At 49.3% G+C, this 23,857-nt stretch overlaps 1 protein-coding gene across 1 annotated transcript in view; it reads right to left on the minus strand.

Moving 5' to 3' along the window:
* GLB1L3 (galactosidase beta 1 like 3) overlaps window positions 1-23,857 on the minus strand; it is a 52,927-nt gene that overhangs the window by 429 nt on the left and 28,641 nt on the right. The window contains exons 11-29 of the mRNA XM_068554596.1: window positions 20,027-20,095; window positions 19,360-19,455; window positions 18,177-18,285; window positions 17,085-17,177; window positions 15,333-15,414; window positions 14,384-14,448; window positions 11,418-11,502; window positions 9,796-9,933; window positions 9,163-9,243; window positions 8,450-8,556; window positions 7,474-7,614; window positions 7,073-7,144; window positions 6,526-6,604; window positions 6,027-6,114; window positions 5,606-5,717; window positions 4,050-4,166; window positions 3,850-3,911; window positions 413-456; window positions 125-214 (exon numbers count right to left, since the gene is read on the minus strand). Coding sequence (XP_068410697.1) covers window positions 125-214; window positions 413-456; window positions 3,850-3,911; window positions 4,050-4,166; window positions 5,606-5,717; window positions 6,027-6,114; window positions 6,526-6,604; window positions 7,073-7,144; window positions 7,474-7,614; window positions 8,450-8,556; window positions 9,163-9,243; window positions 9,796-9,933; window positions 11,418-11,502; window positions 14,384-14,448; window positions 15,333-15,414; window positions 17,085-17,177; window positions 18,177-18,285; window positions 19,360-19,455; window positions 20,027-20,095 — 1,730 coding nt within the window. The remainder of the gene's footprint in view (window positions 1-124; window positions 215-412; window positions 457-3,849; window positions 3,912-4,049; window positions 4,167-5,605; window positions 5,718-6,026; window positions 6,115-6,525; window positions 6,605-7,072; window positions 7,145-7,473; window positions 7,615-8,449; window positions 8,557-9,162; window positions 9,244-9,795; window positions 9,934-11,417; window positions 11,503-14,383; window positions 14,449-15,332; window positions 15,415-17,084; window positions 17,178-18,176; window positions 18,286-19,359; window positions 19,456-20,026; window positions 20,096-23,857) is intronic.

Here is a 23,857-nt window from a genome sequence, read left to right on the forward strand (position 1 = left end):
AAAGGTGGTAAATCCAGAGCATAAAGGAAGCGGACAAAGGAAGGAAGACTGGGGAGGAGGGGTGCGCAGAGCAGGTCTCACAGACAAGGCATTGCTGAGCAAAGATCTGAATGAGGAGCGTTACCTGCCTGCAGGTGCCGAGGAAGGGGCAGCCAAGCAGAGAGGACCTCGAGTGCGAAGGCCTCGGGCAGGGGTGATGCCAGGCATTCCAGGACTGCAGGGGGTGGGGGGAAGCAGAGGAACCAGGGCCAGATCAGGCAGGCCTTCGGGGGCAGAGCTTTGACTCAATGAAACGGAACCAGCGCAGGCTCTGGGTGTGGCATCCCTTATGCTTTAAAAGGTCACTCAGGTGCCAGGAGCGGGCAGCAGTGGAAAAAAGGAGACCAGGCGGGGGGCGGGGGGGGGCGGCTACCGCAGAGGTCGCATGCCAACTGCTGCGGCTCAGACAAGTGGCAGCTGGCGTGGAGAGGAGTCTGGATTCCTGGACCGTTTGTGGGGTGAGAGAAATCAAGAGGACTCAAGAATGACTCCATCACGTTGGAATGCCAGTTTCTTTTCTAGAACAGAGAGGGGGAGGCGGTGAGGAAGTAAAGTAAAAAGGCCATTGGTTTTGCCTGGCTTGGCCAGCCTCCGGGAGGGGATGTGTTAATTTCTTCTTTTCCGCAGCCATTCACAGGTGGGCAGGGTCAGACTGTCTCCCTGAGAGCTGAACAGAGGCCCTTTAGTTTAACATTCAGGCAGCGGGGCAGGGTTCCCTGAGGCAGGCCATTATGTATGATTATAATAACAAAAGCACCGGAAAGCAAAGGTTAATGTCAAAGAAACAGATGCAACATGGAGTCCTATTTTGCTCTTCCCTGTTACAGCCTGAGGTGAGGAGGCTGGAAGGGTGAGCCTGTCGGGGAGTCCCAGAAGCCCAGCTCGGGCTGGGGAGGGGGGTGGGGTTGAGCCATCAAGGAGACTTGCAGGTGGAGACACCACATAAGACTTTGGTGACTGTGATGCAGGCAGGTGGGGGGTTGGGGAGACTGGAACGGGTTAGAGGAGGCGGAGGAATCTCGGTGGATCCAGATGAGTCTCGTTCATGGATATTTGCTGGAAAAAGGAGTAAATAAATGGGAATGTAGCTGGTGGCTCGTGACCCTGAGTCGAGGGTACTGCCCTGTTTTCATTTCCATTTCAGGTGGGAGAAACCACGGCATGGTACACTGACACGATCGTGAGCAAAGAGAGTGAAAATCACTGAAGCAGGAGAGACCGTGGGGAATTTCTGGAGCTACATACATCCTGAGTAGGTGCCATGGATGGGTTAGTGGCCTGTGAAGGGCAGGCTCTGGGGTGAGCAGACAGGGTCACTCAAGACATCATGCTTTCTCGGCGACAGACAGATTTCAAATATAAAGAGCGTGACACTATCAGAAATGAGAACTAGCCTTGTCATTTGAATTTGTTGTTAATATCTGAATGTATGCATCTGAGATGTGACGTAAAGTGAAACATTAAAATTGTATTGGGGGGTTTCCCTGGTGGTGCAGTGGTTAAGAATCCGCCTGCCAATGCAGGGGACACGGGTTCGAGCCCTGGTCTGGGAAGATCCCACATGCCGCGGAGCAACTAACCCGTGCACCACAACTACTGAGCCCGTGTGCCACAACTACTGAAGCCCACACGCCTAGAGCCCATGCTCCACAGCAAGAGAAGCCACTGCAATGAGAAGCCCGCGCACCACAACAAAGAGTAGCCCCCGCTCTCCACAACTAGAGAAAGCTCACGTGCAGCAATGAAGACCCAATGCAGCCAAAAATAAAATTAATTAAAATAAATAAAATAAAATTGTATTAAGTTGAAGTAAAATAAAGCAATGATTAACGATTATTATGAAAACTCAATATAAGCTACTAAAACAATTATTAAGAACTTTCAAATACTTAAGCACATGGGGAAATACACTAACAGCTAATAATATTAAGAGAGTACACTAGCTTTATAAGGGTAGGAAGACTATGATATCCTCTTTGAACCAAGAAAAGATATATGAAATAGATAAGCTAAATGTATATAAAATAGATAATTTTTAAACCTAAAATACATACACATTATATATCTATATAATATATAAATTTTAAGATATTGATAATAATTAAGGTATATTTTAAAAGATTGTTTTACCGCAGTTTTTTTCATTGTTGAACTGTTTGATGTATACTGTTCCTATCATTAAACAACATGCTTTTTATAAACTGGATTTAATTGCTTAATTTCATTCTAGCTGTGAGTCTTGGGAGAAAAGATTTTCTTTGGGAATTCTTACTACCTTGAAATTTCATGAGGAGAAGGAGTTCCAAGGTGATGTGCAGCTACATCCATGAGGAATCGTCTTCGATCCAGACAGAATAAACATATGAAAAATAGATACAAGTGTTAAACAAAAAGCAGGCACATTTTCTTCTCACTGAACAAACTGCAAAGGGACGGCTTCTCATGGTCCTTTAAGACAATTTCTTATAGCTGAGTTTACGGAGTCTAAATTAGAAGTTTCTCAAAACAGTTCTTACCTTGCTATTCTCAGTCATTCAGCTGCTGAAGGATTCTTAAAACCTGCCCACATTATGACTCTCAGGTGCCAGGTTTCTTCTACAAGACATGTTACTGAAAACCTTTTTCCTGAGTTTATATTTTGCTACACACCAGTGAGTGATATTATGAAATATCTATATTTGGTATCTCAGATATCTGTACATACAGAAACAGTTTTCTCTCTTTTTTTTTTTATAAATTTATTTATTTATTTATGGCTGTGTTGGGTCTTCATTGCTGCATGAGGGCTTTCTCTAGTTGCAGTGAGTGGGGCTACTCTTCATTGCGGTGCGCAGGCTTCTCGCTGCGGTGGCTTCTCTTGTTGCGGAGCACGGGCTCTAGGCACGCGGGCTTCAGTAGTTGTGCACGTGGGCTTAGTTGCTGCGCGTCATGTGGGATCTTCCCGGACCAGGGCTCAAACCCGAGTCCCCTGCATTGGCAGGCAGATTTTTAACCACTGCACCACCAGGGAAGCCCAGAAACAGTTTTCTTGAAGTTCAACAGCGTGATAGATGAGTAATGAATTTAAATGTTTCTCCTCCATTTTGGTGCCATTAAAGCTTTAATACTACACTTTACAGATAATAGTAGCAACATAGGATGTACAAACTGTGAATGGTTTAGTTTCTTGAACCTGCTGAGGAAGGAACAGGGTGACAGTGACATGCTTTGAGGGGAAAAGTTGTCCTGACGTGAACCTTGTAACAGGTTATTTGTGATTCTCAGAACATACGAGACCATTTGACCCTCACTCGTGTCCCTCCCCTGAAATGCTGTCACGTCCTTCTACGCCGGGCAGACAGGTGGTTAAATTGTTCAGGATGCCTCATTGAGCTCGTGCTCTGTGCTGGGTGCTGGGGACACACTGGTGGACAAGACTTAATTCTGCCTTCATTCAGGCACTGGGGTTCTGGAGGGACATGGGCCCTTGTCCCTTACATCTTTTATTCCTTCCAGTTTTATTGAGATATGATTGACACCAGCACTGTATACATTTAAGGTGTGCACCATAATGATTTCACTTACATATGTCATGAAATAATGATCAAAATGAGTTTAGTGAACCTCCATCGCCTCGTATAGTACAAAATTAAAGAAATAGAAAAAAAGTTTTTTTCTTTGTGATGAGAACTCAGGATTTACTCTCTTGACATCGTTCATATATAACACACAGAGTGTGTATTTGATATTCTTGATGTAAACCTTCCTCCTGAAAAACTGCCTGTGGATGAACTCCAACAAGCCAAGAAGGGTGTCAGAACCCAGTCCTACCACCTGGGGTTGTCTGTGGTGTGGATGTATGGCCCACGCTTCTTCTTCTCAAACACGACGATCTAGGAAGAACAGACGGGTTGCCAGTAAGAAAGGGTGAGCCCAGTACAGAATCAGAAAGACACTGCGATACGTATTTTGGGAATGAAGTCAGATCGGAGCGCTTATGAGCCGTAAAGATGGGGGCGGGGGCCACGCACCTCATTGTCCCCTGGCTGGAGCCAGGCACCAGGAAGGTAAAGGGTCTCCTGAGGCCCAATGTTCCAATATCGCCCAAGGTTACGCCCATTGATGAACACAAATCCATAATCCCAGCCCTGGAAGGGAAGGGAGCTTGAGGCACAGGAACAGATTCCCTCTGGCAAGGTAAAGCCTAAGGCTTTGGGCAGCGAGGGCACGGCTGAGATGCTCGGAGGCACTGAGCGTGGAGGTGCGTTCAGAAGGGGACACGTCCTACCAGTCCCACCTGCCACCTGGTCGACGGATGGCAGACAAGATGCTGAGGCAGTGCGGCGCCTGACCTGTGACAGATGGTGCCGTCTTTTTCTAAAAAGCAGCTCTTCTGCTTCCAGAAACAAGTACTAGGCAATAGAGGTGAACACTGCTGCTGACAACAATCATAAAAGCTGCACATTTTTTTAACCTGCTCGCAATCCAATGAAGAAGTACAGGACCAAGGCCTGGGCGAAGGCATGGAAGCAGTGTTCCCACTAGAGGCACCTGCTTGTCCAGGAGGAGGAGGCTGAGGAGCCGAGCAGAACTGTCAGAGCCTCACACGTTTAGATGCCACCTGGGAAGACTGGGTGTCGGGAACCTCAGTAACTAATCTGCACTCTCACACATTTAGATGTCATCTGGGAAGACTGGGTATCGGGAACCTCAGTAACTAATCTGCACTCTCACACGTTTAGATGTCATCTGGGAAGACTGGGTATCGGGAACCTCAGTAACTAATCTACACTCTCACACGCTTAGATGTCATCTGGGAAGACTGGGTATCGGAACCTCAGTAACTAATCTGCACTCTCACACGTTTAGATGTCATCTGGGAAGACTGGGTATCGGAACCTCAGTAACTAATCTACACTCTCACACGTTTAGATGTCATCTGGGAAAACTGGGTATCGGGAACCTCAGTAACTAATCTGCACTCTGCGTTGGGACCTGTTAGGGGAGGCAAAGACTGGGAGGGGTGCTGACAGTATTTCATTTTTTATCCCAACAGTAATTTTATGGTGTTTGCCTCGTGACAATTTATTGATCTGTACGGTCATATTTTGTGCCTTTACGTTATCCATGTGTGTTTACAAACAGAAGATATACTAGGTTAAAAATAATACCCTCCCCCAAAAAAGGAAATTGGAGAATACAATTTATGGAACCATCCCATTAGTGTAAAAACTGATTGTGCACGTGTTTAGGCAAAGGGGCACATGGAACCATGCAAACTCTTGGCCGTGCTTAAGTCTGAGAATTAGAGAGGAATTGGAGGTGGGAGAGGGTTGGAAAGACAGCCCTTTGCTCTCTACATCTTGTTAGTATTCGAATTTTTCCATTGTGCTTTGATGTATTATTTTTTTAAACAATGATAAGTTAGGAGGACTGAGAAATGTTGTAAACTTTAGTTAAAAGTGAGGAAGAGAAAGAAAGGCAGAAAGGGGAGTGTTCCTGCCAGGAACACGATGGCCTTGCTCCCAGACTCCTCCCAAGAGAACAGGTGGTGGGGACCCCAGAGCAGGGGAGGGCGCCCACTCACCGGGAACGTCAGGAAGGTGTCCTGGGGAGAAGAGCCCGCCTTCAAGGTGCCCAGGTAGAAGGCAGGGCCCAGGGAGTGAGTCGGGACAGGCTTCCAGGAGACAGAGCGGAGCCTGCAAGAAGGCCACGCCTTGAGGGAGAGGAAAGCCCTTTCCCAGCTGCAGTCCCCACACTGACCCCAGGTTTCCCGCACAGGGACGAGGATTCTGCAGCAGGGGATGTGCTAGGCCAGAAGCACTAGGCTGGAATCAGGAGCCTCTATAATCCTGAGTCCATCACTCCGGGGCCCTGAATCTTGGCCCCGCATCTGCAAAGTGGAGAGTTGGAGACCTCAAGCTCCCTGCCCTCCAAGGCTAGGGTTAGGAGGGTGAGTGTTAAGGTTAGGGTTAGGAGGGTTAGGGTTAGGGTTAGAAGGAGCATACCTCTCGAAGAAGCTCATTTTTAATTCTAGAGAATAGATGGTGAAACTCTGCAGGGGAATGTTATTCAGAGTAACAGGTCCGATTAATCCTGCAGGGGGGAGGGAGGAGAGAGAAGATGGACGGGACATTCTCCATCGTCCGGGTGCAGACTCGCAGCCTGGACCCCCCTGTGACCAGGGCTCGTCCAGGAGGGAACAGACTGGTCTGACCTGCACAACCGAGGGTCTCCATACTAACAAGAAAGCTCCCCGCCCAGGTTCAGAACTTCCCCTAAATTCCCACAAGGGGACCAGGTCCTGCTCCGACAGCCAGCACCCTCCGTCCCGGGGAGCAGGACATGGCAGGACAAGGGAGTGGGCACGTGCACCATTGGTCCCAGGACTCAGGGGCCCTGCCACTGCCTGGGGACTCAGTCTTTCCTCCCAACTCCACCCCCAATCTTCAGGTCCAAGTCACCATGAAGAGAGGTCATGGCCTGTTTCTTAGGCCCAGAGCCCACCTTTCTGCTGATTTTGAATTTTCCATGAAAAACTGATGCGTCCTTGATTCTCTACCAGGATCCTTAGAAGTTGACATTCCTGCTTGGGACAGACCAGTTCATGGGGACCACAAGGCCACGTAGGGCTTTTATTCTGGAACCCACTCTTCTCGGAGTCCCAGATGGCAGACAAGTGAATGGGAAGAGGAGGCCCCAGAGCCCCGGGGCCCCCCACGAGAAGGACCCCGTGGGTTCCTGCTCCAAACTCTGTCCCGCCTGGTCTGCCTTCAGAGAGGCTGAGGGACTCAGCTGTGCCTGTGGTCAGAGCCCGGCCAGGCGCTTGGCGGGGGAATTCCATCCACACCGAAGCGGATGCCGTAGCCCCGGATGCACCAAGGCCTGGGAGAGGCATGTACACTCACGGCCCTAACGCTTCCTGCCGGGACCCTGAGGCAGGCACGACGCCCAGGGGCAGAGGTGGGGACAGGACGGGTCTATCTCAGGAACAGGCCGTGTTTGCACTTGAGTCCGTGGTCTAGGGCAGCATCTAGATTTCTGAATTACATACCGTGATTTTAGGAATGTCTATGTTCTGAAAACCATCAGCCAGAATTCCTAAACTTGTCTCATTCAAAAACACCTGCGAAAGAAGAGCCGGTGTCAGATGGGTAGGTCCAAGGGGCAGAAGGGGGCAGGGAGGCCTGGATTAGGGGAGGTGGCTACGAAGGAAGCCACCAGCCTTGGTGCCCACAGGCAGCCAGAAGCTGGCCCGACCCGGAGGCCCCTATAGACTTAAGTCATGGTAAGTAAATCGGGTCTCTTTCGTCCAGCTTTACATCCCAGTCAAGCCTCATACACAGAGGTACTTAAAAATGCTATCAAATAGCAAAGTGGACCAGCAACTGACCGCTCGCCCCCGCGGCGGAGTTGGGCTGGTGTCCTGCTTGCGACCAGATGGCCCTACCCCACCTGAGCCATGTCCTGCGCGTCAGCGTGGAGCCGGCCCCCGGAGCAGATGGTCGTCTCGTAAAGCACGAGCCCATAGGACTGGCCGTTGCCGTTGTTGATGGGCAGGTTCTCCATGTTGAGTGGAATGTTAGAGATGACCGGCTGAGAGACGGACGGGGAGCCAGGGGTAAGAACGGGGGCCTTCTTCCTAAGACCCTGGGCATGTTTTGTTGGCCCTCCTAACGGTCCCCAAAAGCCCTTTGGATGAGGAACTGAAACAGATGCTGTGTGACGACGCCTGTGCCCTAGTCTCCACTGACCAGGAGACTTGGGATGGGGTGGGTGGCGAGAGGGCAGGGTGGCCACTGCTCTAATCCTGAATCAACAGAGTAAACAGCCACGTCCTAACGCAACTGTGGGCCAGCAAAGAGTGCGCACTGAGCAAATATTTATTTCACATCTGCAACGTGCCAGGCACGACTTCTTATTGGAAGGAGGGTCAGTGGAGGTGCAACAATGTGAACTCAAGATGACATCTTCCAAACAATGTTCACCTTTTCTTCTGCAGGGACACAGAGTCTAGTCCTAAAGGGAGAGCAGGGACCCACAGGGGTTCAGCGATTCGGCCTAGTTGATGGTGAAGAGGAGGCGGAAACCGCGTTTCACGGTTCCTGGCTTGGCAGCCCTTTCTGTGGGGACCGCGCGGCCCAACTCAGGATGGGGGGGTCATTGGAGCTGGGAGCCAGGAGCCTCTCATGTCCTGCTTCTCCCCACCCCTTCTTGTTCTTCAAGTTCAAACCCCTTCTCGATCTGCCCAGAAGGAGCTCCTGGCTCTCGCCCCCTAGTTCTAAATGTGGACAAGATGCAGAGGGTTACATTCACGCTTCCCACTAAAAACCCCTAAAGGGATCTCTGCTCTGTGGCCTCGGCCTGTCCCCCCCACCCCCCCGTGTCTCCAGGGGCCACCCCGCTCCCCCAGAGCCCGGGTGTCACTCACCCGATTCAAGTACTGCAGGGCATCCCACAATGGCAAGTAAAGGGATGGGTCCACGGAGGGGTACACAGTCTTGGGAGTGGGCTCCGGTAAGAGGGGCAGAGGGGTAACTGCAAAGAAAATGGGCAAGAAGCTCCTGGAACGTCCCCTTCCTTCTCCAAGCCTCCCCATCCTCTCCAGGAGCTCTTGTGTCCCGGGGCCAACCAAAGAGGCGGGTCCTAGGCCAGTGCTTCTCCAACAGTGATGAAACTCTGGTGGGACTAAGTTGAAGCCACTTTGTGGGCACAGAGGGCTGATGGCTACAGACCCCACAGGGGTCTCAGGAGCAGGACCTCTGCCTGACGCCCTTTGGCGATGCTGGTGCTGCCGGACTTCCTAGCACATAGTAGGTGGTTTGTTAATTTCAATAAATACAATTCATTAGGATGACTTTTGCTGTTGTATATGAGGGTATCATGTCACACATCATGCTGAGAGCTTTATAAATAGTAACTTCAACTTCACAATCACTATAGGAGACAAGGACCATTGTCCTCATGTTCAGAGAAGACACCACAGCTTAAAGGGCTTTTAAGTTGGAAAGCCAGGATTTGAACTGAAGGTTGCCCCTGCCCTTACGAGCGCCTTTAAGCTTCTGCTCACAGGGAACCCTTCCCTTTCCTCCCCTCCCGCTTCCTGAGGAGGGCCACCCCTCCAATAAATTGGCAGCTGAGTACCGAAGATGTATTTAAAGAGTTCTTGGAGCTTGAAGTACTTGTCTGTGTAGTCCCCGGCCTCTGTCAGCAGTGCGTCGTAGTCTGCAAGACACCAGCCGCCGTCGCTGGGCAGGGGACACCCCCACCACGAGCTGGGCCAGGGCCACCGGAGGGGGATGGGAGACGCCTTCCCGCTGCTGGACCAGGCTGGAGTGCAGGGGAGTAAGGCCACCCTGGGAACATTCCCCACAGCCCTTCCTGGGGGTCCGAGGCTGCCATGACCCTGGACTCATCCTTCTACTTCCCTTTGTAGTGGACACTCTTTTCTCCCCTCAACCTGACTGCGCAGCGGGGCCTCCGGTGCCCACACGGCAACCACCACTGGATTCTACCTGGGGAGGTCTAGGTCAAGGGCTCAGGGTACGGGTGAGCGGAGCAGAGCTGGAGCTCACAGGCAGCCCCATCTACGGCAAGGACAGCCTGCTGACGGCATTGTGAGCATCTCAGAAGGAAGATAAAGAGATAAGAGAACACTCAATGCTCAGCGTAGATTATGGGTCAAGAGCCCCATAATGCCAGGACGTGTTTGTGGGCCTCCCCGGTAAAGCCACAGGACCCCCGCGATCAGACGGGACCCTCCCAGCAAACACCTGCCATAGCTCGTGACAACGCCTCTGTGCCTGTCAATATGTGTGGCCCCGTTCATGAAACCGAAGTTGGTTCCCCCGTGGAACATGTACACGTTGAAGGAGATCCCCAATCTGATAAATTCAGACACACTGTTTTTAACCTCTGCAGAGGAGGGAGATGAGAAATAGAGAACATTAACACTTCAGAGAAGACAGGAGTCTCTGTGAAATCTTCTCTTCCTCAACCCTGCCCCACAGTAAACTCAACTGCTTTGTCCTTCAACCTCCATGAAGATTCTCACCAGACAATAGGTAGAACTGACCAGAACTGCCCTAGGAAACCAAGTCTTATCAATACCAAGAGCCTTTTCAAAAATCATTTCTCCCAGAGTATGTACATGATTTGACTCCAAACTACATCTATTAAATAACAGCCTGAGAACCTCTATGTCACTTAAATATCTAATGTTCATTAGATTTTTTGAAATTGTAGAAATAATTAGTATACCCTTATGACTACCTTGTAGGGTAGTATCTCTGGGGCCACTGACTTAGAACCACTGCAACAGTCCACAGTCTCTAGCCACGGAGGCACTCATCTTTGTCTCAAGGTCACCTTTGTACTGGCCGTAACAGGCATGGGCTGGTTAAAGGTTAGTTAGATGTGGGAATCAATGCTGGCTGTGCTCCTTGCATTCCGTCAGATCTTTTTCAGCCTGTTTTCTCTCTCAGAGCCTCTGCTCCAGTATCTGTTAAATGAAGGTCCTATTCCTACTACATCAAGGATGGATGAGAGACTTATTGATGGTGGCATATATGTAAGAAACATGCACAGTGCCTGATATACATGTGGTCAGAAAACCGTCGTTTACTGGTGACGGTCTGGAGATATTTTTGTTTTGTTTTGTTTTTTATTTTTCAGCCCAAGGCAGACTTTTCTCAGTTACCCACTACCTTTCAGTGGTTTTCTTTATTTCCGGTACAAGTGAGCTTGCTTTTATAACAGCCATAGCAAAATATCGTTAGTAGAAAAATCCTTTTGTTGACAACCTCTGCCAGGCACCATTCTGGGCGGTTTACGTGGATCGCCACACTTAATCCTGACAACAGCCCTACTGGGGAGGGGTGGGCCACGGAGGCTCAGCAGGGGGGGTCACCCCCACTGGGGCTGCAGAGCTGGGGCTGAAATCCTCGTCGCTTTGGCCGCAGGAGCTACGACCTCTCTCATCTGCTGATAATTTCTGCCCCTCAGCAGACATCTCCAGAGCAGTGGCCTGTGCATTTTCCAGAGATGATTAGGATTTTCAGTAAATGCATGCCCTTCTTCAGAGACCCTTCCCGGGACCCCCACGGCTGGTCTGCCCCTGCCTCTTCTGTCATTGCACCTGCTTTTTTGCTTCAAAGCACTCGTTGGGTGGGGAACTCTACACTGATTGTTTACTTCTTAACTACCTGTCCATCCACCAGCTGACAAGCTCCCAGGGCGTGGGAGCCAGGTGACTTGTACCCCCAAGTGCACCCTCAGGCCTGGCCATGTCCCTGGCCATAGTAGGTGCAGGTCAGAGAGCTGACTGATGAGCAGAGAAATGTGTGAACGACCTCCGACTCAGGACCACTCCACTGGGTCAAACACTGCAGAGCACTCACCTTCCGCATTTCTCACCATGTGTTCATTTCCCCACGTGTCGAACCAGCCGACCCAGTATTCCATGATCAAAATGGGCTTATTGCTCTAGGAACAAACCAAATCAAATACTAAGTCTGACAAAAGGAAGAAGAAAAATCAGAAAAGCTGAATACAACAAATGAGAATTTGAGGAACTCTCGCTTTCCACTTTTCCCAACTCAGCACTTACTCCCTGCATCCCCTCACCCACTACACCTTTGTTACCATCCACAGCAGTGGCTCCTCCTCTTCCCCTACAGGCTCAAAAATACACCATATGTACCTTAAAACATAGGAACAAAAAGAAACATAAAATTTTGGGGGCTAATTATCCAAGAAATTAGAAATTTCTTGGATAACTGAAATCTAATTCAATAAATTAGAAAAAACAGAAAAATAAACCAAAGAGTACAGTAAAGGAAATAATAACCTGATGGTTATTGCTGAGGGCACCTTGTGATCATAATAAGAACCACAGGGGCCTGTCCTGCTACTGCACTAGTTATCGATTGGCTGAGACCAGCACACAACACAAATAAACAAATCCACTATTTTATTTAGAGATGTCAACACTCTTCCCTTAACAATTGATAGAACAAGCAGGCAGATAATTAGTAAGGATAGAGATTACCTGAACAACATCACCAAACAACCTGACCTAATGGAAATGTACAAACAAATGCAAAATACACATTCTTCCAAAATGTACATAGAACATTTACCAAGGATGACCATATTATAAGCCATAAAACAAACCTTAACAGATGTAAAAGAAGAAAGATCAAACCAAGCATGTTCTTGGATTTTCACAGTATTAAAATAGAAATCAATAACAGAATGATATCTAGAAAATCTCCAAAGACTGAGAAATTAACCAACATGCTTCTAACTGATACATGGAATAAAGAAGACATCTCAAGGGAAGTTTAATGTTTTGAACATTTTTTAAAATATTATTTGAAAATAAAAATGCAGCATTTCAAAATTGGTGGGATGCAGCAAAGCCAGCACATACAGGAAAATTCATGGCACTAAATGCTTATATTAGAAAAGAAGAAAGTCTCAAATCAGTAACCTAAGCTTCTACCAGGAAAAAGAAAAACTAGTAAAAGTAGAGTTAATTCAATCCATTAAGGATTCAGAAGGTAGAAAATATTAAAGATCAGAGCAGAAATCAATGAAATAGAAAACAGAAAAATAATAGAGAAAAAAATCAAAATCTGCTTCTCTGAAAAGATCAATAAAAGTGATAAGCTTCTAGTCATACTGACCAAGATTAAAAAAAAAATACACAAAATTGCCAATATCAGGAATGAAAGAAGGGTCATCATTACTTACAACAAAGACATTCAAAGGATATTAATGGATCATTACAAACAACTCTATGGCCATGAATTCAAAACTTAGGTGAAAAACGATAGAATAAACCCCTGAAGGACACAAACCACCAAAACTCACTTAAGAAGCAATAACCTGAATTGTGCAATATCTATTAGAAAAATTAAATTCCTAATCAAAAACCTTCTAAAAAAGAAAACTTCAGGTCCAGATGGTTTCAACAGTGAATTTTACCAAACAGTAAGTAAGAAATACTAACAATTCTACACAATCTCTTCCAGAGGATAGAAAAGGAGGGAATTTTTCCAAACTCATTTTATGAGGCCATCACGACCCTAATTCCAAAATCAAACAAAGATGTTTCAAGAAATGAAAACCAACAATCAATATCTCTCATGAACATGGAAGCAAAAATTCTCAACAAAATACAACAAATTGAAACCAGCAGTATATAAAATGAGAATACATCACAACCAAGTGGGATTCACCCCAGGAATGCAACACCGGGCCAGCATTCAAAATCCACGTTAACCGTATTAGCACAGAAGAGGAGGTGGGCCTGGTCTGAGGTCATAGGTATGGCAGCAAAGACACAATCCACTCCGCTGTCAAAAGAGATGAAGCAGTGATTCACGCTACATATGGATGAACCTCAAAGTCATCAAGCAGCATGAAAGACTGGATATTGTAGGATCCCATGTATATGAAACATCTAGAAAAGGCAAATTTATGGAGACGGAAAGCACATGAGTGGTTGCTAGCGCCAGAGGTGGGAGGGGGATTAACTGCATGAGGAAACCTTCTAGATTGTGATGATGGTTGTAAAACTCTATAGATTGAATTGTACACTTGCAGTGGGTGGATTTAATGGTGTATAAGTTGTATTTCAATAAAGCCATTTTTAAAAGGAACAAGAAAAAAGAAACAATAAAGGAGACACTAAAAACTAGAGATAGCCATGGTGCCGCCCCTGGCAGAGCCCCTTCTTTTTACTTGACGAGAACCTGGGCAGAAATTGGTGAGCAAAGGAAATAAGAATCATTCGTTCTTTGATTAAAACTGTGGAGGAGGGGGGAAGGCTAAGGGGAGGGTGCTGTGGGGAGGAGAAGAGGGGGGTTGGGCCTGGAAAGGGCATCCCAGGCACAGCAGGCCTCGAGGGCACCAGGGGCTTGGACAGCATCGGAGGCACAAGGGAACACAGGTGTGTATGAAGCAGAGTTGGTTCGGAGACCTGGGTCCCTGCTGTGCTGGGAGAGAGGATGCCATCCTGGTAATCGTGTCCATCCATCTCCGTGACTCTCATGGGGTCACCCACGGAGCAGAGCTACTCAACGCACATTTGGGGAAGACTTCATGGTCAATGGCCCCGCGTCCCCATGATCTGCAGAACCTGTGAACAGGTTGCCCTAGCAACCCGGCCACCTCCCAGCCCGTTCACTTCCCACTCCCCTTCCTCGGGGCATCCCCAAGAGGCGCTCCACTAACAGGTGACACCCACTCCCCGTGACAATCGGCATGAGCTCCCAACTGCTTTGGAACCACTGAGGCCCCAGGGCCGGCCCCTGTTCTCTTGACCACCACTGCCCAGGCCGGGCGGTCTCCTCCTTACCTGCACCTTATAAAGATGCTTCAACGAGTCCTCGTTAAATGTCTTTATGTTGATGGTGGCCAGCACTGCAGAGAGAGGGGTGCTGCTGAGGCCCCTCGGTCCCCGTCAGGGGGGAGGGGCCACCCGCAGAGGGAAGGGTACCGGGACCCCGCTGCATCCCTCTGTACGGGGTACAAAGGGTTGCCACACTTGCCCTCACATCGCTGGGCACTTCAAAGACAACGTGAGGGAAGGAGGGCAGTTCAAAGTAGCCAAGTTTTTTGCAGAAAAGTGGAACAGTTCAAGGTCACATGACTTGATTAAACCTGGGAATTGCACGCAGGTTTCCTGGTCCCAAGGTCAGCATACTCTCCACCACATGACGGTAATGTGGGGACATGCCACCGAGGAGGAGGAGAGGACATGACAGATGTCCCCTGGACTCCCGGGGGTGCTGCCACCTTGGCCACTTCCTTCACTGTTGTGACCTCATGATTCTGTCCTGAACTGTTCGGCTACTTTACTCCCAGGACACGAGCAGCTTCCACAGTGAGCCTCAGGCTGTGGGATCCAGGGCTGGGCTCTGCCCAGGCTGGCCTCCTGACACAGCACCGTCTTCTGCTTCTCCACGAGGCTCCTGGTGCTGGTGGAGAAGACCTGACTCTAAGCCATGCCTGGCACCAGCCCAGACTCTTAGCCACAGAAAAATTGGGAAAGATGGAAAGGTGCCCTGAGGACAGAGGCTCTGTTGGAAGATCTCAGGAGTGAGGACCAGGGAGCAAGCTGGCCAGGTGCCACTACCTTTGACCTTGGGTCCTCGTCATCGTGACATCAAGCCTCTGGGGTCCACTTCAGTGCACACAGGAAAGAGAGGTATCAGGGATACACTTGGTCTTTCTGCGGCTCCTTCAAGATTCAGAAGTCCAGCTCAGAGCCTCAGTTCTCCCTTAAAATAAGTCTAAATTCATACCTCCTTTTATGTGGCCTCTCGCTACTGCATCTGCATTATCTGCGGTCAAGAGCAGCTCCACAATCCCTCTCCGCAGCAGGGCCTGTTGAGAGAACTGGACAAGATGAGCCCACCTCCTTGCTCCCCTGGGAAGAAGGAAGTAAAAGGAAATTAGGAAATACATACACCTGGGCTCAGACGGGCATAATGGGAACTAGACAGGAAGGCACAAATCAAGAGTCTGCCCAGGTGCAGCTCAGCAAAGTGGGGGACTGTGGTCTCCGACCAGCCTGGTGTCTTTCCCGGGGGTGACCACACAGCTGCGTATAGACTCTGACACCCCTTGGCCATGGGCCCCAAAGGAAAAGCACAAAGGTGAGTTCACAAGGGAACCCGGGGGAGGGTCTACAACCAGGGGGGAGAGAGAGACATGTAGATAAACAGATGATAGATAGATAGATAGATAGATAGATAGATAGATAGATAGATAGATAGATAGATATAGATGATAGATAGACAGATAGATCAATAAATGATAGATAACAGATAGATGATAGATAATAGATCGATAGATAGATGATAATAGATGATGGATAGATAATATCTATAGATGATAGATGTGATAGATGGATGAAGATCGATAGATGACAGATCGATAGATGATAGATAATAGATTGATAGATAGACAGATAGTTAATGGGGTGGGGGAGGGGAGAGAGAAAGTGAGAGATCCGTAGACACACAGACGATAAACCAGGGGGACAGAGAGGGGAGACTTGGGAAGGGGAGGCCGAGGCTGCAGCCCCTGAGAAAGACCACAGTCACAAACCCGGGTCCCGTCCGGACACTCAAGGAAACAAGGAGGCCCGCCGGCCTCGGGGAGGCGGGGGAAGCAGGGGTCTCATCTGAAAGTCGTGTTCACTGAGGGACCAGGGAGCAGACGATGGCGGGGAGCCAAGGACCCCGTCTGTGTGTCTTACGTGCTCACTGAGCCAGACCTGGGCCTGAAGGGAGTCGAGGGGCACGTTTTAAAAATCGAATAATTAAAATAACGCTGAATGAGATGGACCTGAGAGGTCTGAAGTGATGTCCCCGAGCCATGCTGGGGAGGGAAGCTTCTCACACACCACGTGGGCTGCAGAACCACGGCTGCAGGGCGGGAGCCAGGACGGTGCGGAGCCAGCCCTGCCCCTCTCTCTCCCCTCCCCAGTGTCCCCGTCCAGGGGTCTCTGTGGGCAGAGCACATGGGACCGCTGCCCCCACTTAGCAACCTGGGTGGGTCCGGTTTAAACCAGAACTCATCAGCTTCCTGAACGTGGGACGCTGGGGGCTGGGAGGGGCCTGACCCCCCAGAAAGGACACCAGGCAGGACGGCAGGTATCCCCTGGCCTGAGACGTGCCACCCCACCCACGGACGAGCAAAGGCAGCAGACGAAAGAGTATTCACACCACAGGTCAGAGAAGGGGGCGCTGTCACTCGGCCCAGGAAGCACTATTTATTACTACGGGTGAGGACTCACCACCCCAGCTTTCACGACAACCGTGCGTCCCAGAGACGGGACAGAAAGGAACAACCTTTTACCCTCATGTTTCACCTCATAACAATGCCATTTGAGCCCTTCCTGGTCACTCTGACCCTGTTGTGGCCTCACAGGGACACTGAACTGGGTCCCACGTGGTCCCGCCTCCTCCAGGGTCCAGCACGGTCACTGTGTAGCAGGGACTCATGTGTAGGCTGTGAGGGAGGTGACCACGGAGCAGACCCGGTCTCACCTGGTGAAGGTAGGGCATGTAAGCCTTGTCCTTGTAGAAGGAGCCATACTCATTCTCCACCTGCACCGCGATGACGGGCCCTCCCTTGCGGTACTGGGGACGAGACAGGCAGACGGGCAGGGTCAGCCTCCCAGGGAAGCCAGGGGCCTGGGCGTTGCTGTGACCGCCCTCCTCCCCATGCGGCAGCCACAGTCACCTCCAGGCCCTCCGGCTACTGCCAGCAGCCCCACCTCCCTGGTCTTCATGCATCAGCCGCTGCAAGGTTTCCCCTTGATTTCTCATACTGAGTGGCTCCTCCACTGTGAGATCCCGAACCTGCAAACTCACCTGCTTCCACCTTCCCACCTCCTCGCTCCACGTCGCAGGGGGACGCCACCACCGTGCAGAGCCCCCTGCCTCCCGTCCCAGCTCAGGAACGCGGCTGTCCGTGCTGGGCCCTCTCCTCCTGTGCTTTCATCCTTCCCTGCCAGACCCACTGACTCCCATCACCATGGAAACTACCCGGAACCCCCACCCCAGAGAGAGGGAGAGGGTGGAGCGCTGGCTCCTCGCGGACGCCTCCAGCGGCAGGCCCCGCTCCTGAGCGTCCTGTCCGCACTCACGGCCTCCGCTTCTCACTTGTACCCACTCCTCAAACCACCCGGTCTGCCACTAAGCCATCGACGGTGCCCCCAGTCACGTGTTCAATGTTTAACTTAATCTGGGAACGTCCGTCCACTCTGCGTCCACTCTCTGCTCCCGGAAGCCTGTCCGCACCCCGCAGGCACAGTGGCATCTGCTTCCCCATCCCACCCCTGCAGGGCGACAGCAGCTCTACAGGGAGGCGCACCTTCCTTCCCTACAGCGCATGACGGACGACGGACACCGGCTCCTGAGCTGGAACCAGGAGAGTGAGCATGTTTTCCCTCACAGCCTCTCCTTCGGCCTCTTTCTAGAAGCCCTAGAAAAGGCTGCGCTAAGATGCGGGTCTAGAATTCAAACTGCAGGCCTGTCAGCCTCTGTTCTCGTGCGGGAGTTCTGCTCACAGTGAGCCAGGACAGCTGCTGTCCTAAAGCAAAGGTAGCAAAGCAGGAAACGGTCATCAGTCTTTACCTGCAGCGGAACCACTCTGGCAATCAGGTGATCGAAGTACTTGTTAATAGCCTCCACAAAGCTGTGGTTGGTGGTCCTCAGCTGCGACGCGGGGTCTTGCAGTAACCGGCTGGGGGAGAAGTGGGGAGACGGGGCGAGGCTCAGCGGGTGAGGCGGGAGGGAAGGCGCAAGGAGGGGCAGGATGATCGGGGCTCCCTTCGGAGGTTTTACGTCTCCGCCCTCACATCCATGACCTTGGGTACTCAAGGCCCTGAAAGGATGCCAGCTTTCTGGACCAGTCTCATTGACTTGTGAGATGCGGGAGAGATTCCACCTCCACTGCCAGGAGGTGCCATCAGCCCCATGAGGCTTGCCCGCCCGCATCCTAATGAGAGGTGGTGTAAGCTTTCGTTGAATGCTCTCCTGCATTCTTTTTCAGCTCATTAAAAACTTCTTTTTGAGCACAGCATAGGCTTAGGGACAGAGTTACTTTTCCTCTAAGACCTGGACAGAGAGAAGCTGACAGCCAGACTCGCTGCTTCCCCCAGGTCAGGTGTCTCCTGAGCTGGGCTGGAGACAAGCCCATCCTGGAGGAAAGCAAAGCCTCTCCTGATCAGGAAGTAGACCGTCCACCTGGGGTCAGAGTGTGGACCAACGGGAAGTCCCGTCAGCTCTAGAGATAACAGAAGAGCATCCTTGGACTCTCCCCCTGAACCTTGGTTGTCTGACTGAGGGCCAGCATCACAGGGGCAGGACCAGGCAAAGAAAATGGAGGGGGGAGGGAGAGAGCTGAGGGCCTCAGTGCCGTGGAGAACAGAGCTTCTGTCAACAAAATACGAGAAAAACCAGGAGTGGTCCGAACAAGCCCAGAAGTTCTCCCTCCCACTGTCTAAGCCTCCCTTCCCTTCTTCCCACCACAGGAAACAGAGGCGGGCAAAGCTCCCTCCCGGAAAGAAGCACGAGCAGCTGACGCCTCCCCTCCGCCACGCACTCCTGGCTGCACGACCGAGACCCACATCTCATCGGTGAACCGGGGATTCGGGGGCTGGAGCGGCACCGGCCCTCAGCGCTCCACCACCACCCGCGCTCCCTGGGACAACGCATGCGCGGGGAAACACAGGACACGCCCTGTTCTCCTTAGACTGGACGACAGCGTCAGCGGTGCTCCACTCCGGACACAGCTGAGGCCCCCGGCCCCGCTCACCTGGGCAGGCCCCCGAGGTCCACCTCACTGCAGATGTAGGGGCCCGGACGCAGGATCACCCACAGCCCCACCTCCGCGGCCAACAGGACGAAGGCCCTGGGGGGTCAGTGTCACCAACTCTCAGGCCTCGGAGCCGAGGGGGGACGGCCCAGCACCACCGCAGGGCAGAGCTGCCGCCCCCTCCCCTCGCCCGCCCTCCCCTCCCCCGGGGGGCTGGGGGCACTGAGGGCGGGATGCGACCCCCCAGCACAGCAGGGAATGCCCAGCCGGGTCACAGCAGTGGCCCCCAGCCTAGGACATCTGCACGGCACCTCTGGGGGCACGAGGACAACGGGCCTCAGACGGGGCACAGGGGTCCCGACGGGGAGCCTGACCCTGCCGGCCCCCGACCCCGGCGGTGGCAGGACCACCCTGCAGGGCAGGGCCCACCTGGGGGATGGGGCCCCTCTGGGCTGCAGCGAACAGGTCTGGGCTCAGGGCAGGCAGGCCCGGGCCCCCGGGAGTAAGGGGGTCACGACTGGAGAGCTTTTGGGTCCTGAGAACAGGCTGCAGACCCCAGGCTCCCTCTGTTCTCACGGCAGAGCCCAGGTGCCCCTGGGGACCCCAGCCACCCCAGGAGCCCCCGCACCCCCTGCCCCGGGCCGGTCGCAGCCGCAGGAGCACCTACTCCAGGTCCAGGTTCCCAGAGAAGTCGAATCTGCCTCTTTCCGGCTCGTGCAGGTTCCACGGAACGTAGCTGTGGTAGAAAAGTGGGAGCTACAATAAGATGTTTGTATTTCTTTCCTCCAAATTGCTAGGTCAGTCCCAAACCCATGTCAATCCCTGGGAGAGCTCTCTTTTGGAATAACTTGAAGCTTCCACTGGCACGTAGACCTTGTCACATGAACAGTGGTTATTTTCAATAGTCCCTTTCTCTCTTACCCACTTGTGTTCTCAGCTGCCAATAATCCTATGAGTCTAGATCCCTTGAATTTATGCATAAATTATCCCACTCACCACCCTATTCTTTGTAGTATCTATTAAAAATATAAAGAAAAGGAAAAAACCACAAATGTCTCTATATACCCAATGAATTATTGCTAAAAATTCATCAAAATAAGGATAGAGGAGGAGTTTCTATGAGGCTAATGGAGATAAAATAAAAGAAGGTACCACTTATAGACCTTAGCAAGAAGGACCCTGCCAGGACCTCCCCCTAGGGCTTAGTCTGTAGGGCCAAAGAAACATGTAAAATTTTTATTACGTGCTATGTTTATTAGGTGAGTATCTTTTTTGTGTGTCACCAACAAAGGTTTTGAGGTTTGTGCCCCTAACCTCATGTATCTCATAAGCCCTATAGTTCTTGTTACACAGTTTTGCAGAGTGCAGATTTTTAAGAGTGCATACGTTGCCTTATGGCTGAACTGACTGTATTTCAAGATCTTTTGTTATGAGGAGGAATAAAAAGTTGGTTTGCACAAGACTAAATATGCCTGGCAAAGTTTATAGCTCTACACTGAGAGAATAGAGTGAAAAAATTTTGCTAAATGATGCTTACAAGTGACTTACTTTAAAGAAAATTGCTGAAAAACAAGTTGAAAACAAAAAGATTGGAAAAGATATGGATGAGGAAAAATTATTCTAGCGCTATTCAATAGCATGCAAAATGGATGTTAAGGCAAAAAAACCCCACAAATAAATGTTAAGAGAGGCATCAAATAAAAGGAATAATCCATCAAGAAGATATGATGACCTTCTATGCTCTTAACACACAGCTTCAAGTAAAGTAAAAGTTTACTGAATCACAGAGGAAATGGATCCATCCACAGTCATAGTGGGAAGAGTTAAAATAGTTCTCTAAGAAACAAAGATACTAACAGCAAAAAAAAAATTGTAAGGATATAGATTTGAACAACACAATTGAAAGGATGGATCCAATAAATACACAGAGAAAGCAGTGGCCAACAATGTCGAACACGTACTTCTTTAAAAACTCAGGGAACAGTTGTTAAGTACAAAGTAAATCTCAACAAATTCCAAAATCTACATCGAATAGTCCACGATCCCAAGGCAAATGCAACTAAGTTAGAAATTTTCACTTTAAGAATAGTTAAAAGCTAAAAGAAATAAAGCAGAAAGCATATTCCCAAAGAGCTGAAATGTTTGAAACCAAACAACTTTGCTACTATATAGGAAAATTTGTGGGAAATATAACCAAAGCAATACTTAGAGGTACATTTATGTCCCTGAATAGATATATTAGAAAACATAAAATCCTGGAAAGAAAATGAGCTAAATTTTCAACTCAGGAGACAAGGAGAAGGGGGAGAGGGGAGAGACAGCACAAAATCAAATAGAGAAAAGAAAATTATATATAACTCAGAAAGTATATAATAGAAAACAGAAAAAGATATAGGGAAGATGAATAAATCTACAAGCTAGTTCTTTGAAAAGACTAAAAAGTTCAGACAAGATTGAGTAAGAAAAAAGAAAAGAGTCCCAAACACACAATATGATGTATAACTTCCAAGAAAGAAAGAATTTAAGTCCCGGTCAATCCAAAAGAAGAAAGGAAATGAAAAAAGAGCTATAGAATAAAAATATGATATATTCTAGAAGAAATAGAAGCATGAATTAAACAATAACTGTTCAAGAGAGTTGTGTTGTCCCCAGAATCTTCACCTCACAATCACAAAAGATAGCAGTCGCAGAGTTTTATAAGTGAATTTTAAGAAATATTCAGGGTAAAGGTAATTTTTTTGCAAAATATTTTCAGGGAATAGAAAAAGAGGATAAAATCAGTTAATGGGTTTATTATAAGACTGATTTCAAAACTGAACAAGACACTCATAAATAAAATTGGGCTTCCCTGGTGGTGCAGTGGTTGAGAATCCGCCTGCCAATGCAGGGGACACAGGTTTGAGCCCTGGTCTGGGAAGATCCCACATGCCGCGGAGCAAGTAGGCCCGCGAGCCACAACTACTGAGCCTGCACGTCTGGAGCCTGTGCTCCACAACAAGAGAGGCCGCGACAGTGAGAGGCCCGCGCACCGCAATGAAGAGTGGCCCCCGCTTGCTGCAACTGGAGAGAGCCCTCGCACAGAAATGAAGACCCAACACAGCCAAAAATAAATAAATAAATAAATATTTTTTTTAAAAAAAGAAATAAAATTTTAAGTCAAGTTTAGTTATCGTCATAAATATACGTATTTGAGATAAAACACTAGCGAATCTTGATCCCTGGTCGGGGAGCTAAGATTCCACATGCCTCAGGGCCAAAAAACCAAAACATAAAACAAAAGCAATATTGTAAAAAATTCAATAAAGACTTTAAAAAATGGTCCACATCAAAAAAATATGAAAAAAAAAAACCACTAGCAAATCCAGTCCAGCAATCTGTATGTGGGTACCCACAGGTGCATGTCTCACAACCAAGCCAAATTCATCCCAGAGCCGTAGATGGACTCAATATCAGAAAAATTTTCAATGTAATTTACCGCTTTAACAGAAGAGTGAAGAAAAACCGCATCATCCCTCCAACAGATGCAGAAATGCCTCAATAAAACTCAACAATTATTTATGATTAAATTATTTGCATATTAGATGAGCCAATTATCAATTTACTGCTCTCAGCGTCCAAGCCACTGTTCGGGGTCAGCTCTGCACTAAGGGATGGGCCCTGGAAGCATCCTCTCCCCTTCAGTGAGTGTGATGCTTAGCTTTGCCACATGGGGGCAGTGGGGACACTCAGGCGCAAAGGGCTTCTGCTCTGGGTTTGCATTTCTCTGGTCCTGTGACTGGTCAGTGGTGTGAGGACACCCCACGGTCCCTACTTCTTTCAAAATTCAATACATTATAAGTACCATCCATAAAGACCAATGGAGGGTTAACCCGGAAAGGCAAGGGAACGTAAATCTTTTGGAATGAACATAATGAATACAGTTACAGATGTAAAACTGTATTATGTGCCCCATGGCGTTTGCTAACATGTTTCTGCTCTTTTTCTTTCTATATTGTAAGTTCCAGCTTCTCAGGACTGCCTTTACTTTTTCCTGACGTTAACTAACAAAACCCAACACCTTGACCATAAAAGCAACAGAGCTTTCTAATTGCTGGTGACAAACATCTCATCAAGAAACAGAAAAAGTTTAGTAGGTATTTAGGGACCACTGACCTAAGTAACCTATAATAACTCATTCAGTTTCTGCATATCCCAACAATTAGAAGTTTTTATGTCGAGTGTAATGACATTTAAGAAGACAATATAGGAAATAAATTTATGTTGTTGTTACTTTTTAAAAAAAAGAATAAAACCAGAAAAATATATTCTGCATCATAAAATGATGAAATACCCTGCAAAGGGCACTTGGACTTGACAACAAGACCTTACAGGAAGGGCTGCAAAGTGCTGTGGATGTAACCCCGACGCCCAAGCCGAGCCCAGTTTTGAAAGGCAGCCGGGCCTGGGGCCTGCCTGACCCCCCAGCACAGCTGGGCAAGTGCCTGAGTGTCCTCACCTA

The sequence above is a fragment of the Eschrichtius robustus genome, chromosome 11 (assembly GCF_028021215.1).
Source record: "Eschrichtius robustus isolate mEscRob2 chromosome 11, mEscRob2.pri, whole genome shotgun sequence".
NCBI classification, from domain to species: domain Eukaryota; kingdom Metazoa; phylum Chordata; class Mammalia; order Artiodactyla; family Eschrichtiidae; genus Eschrichtius; species Eschrichtius robustus.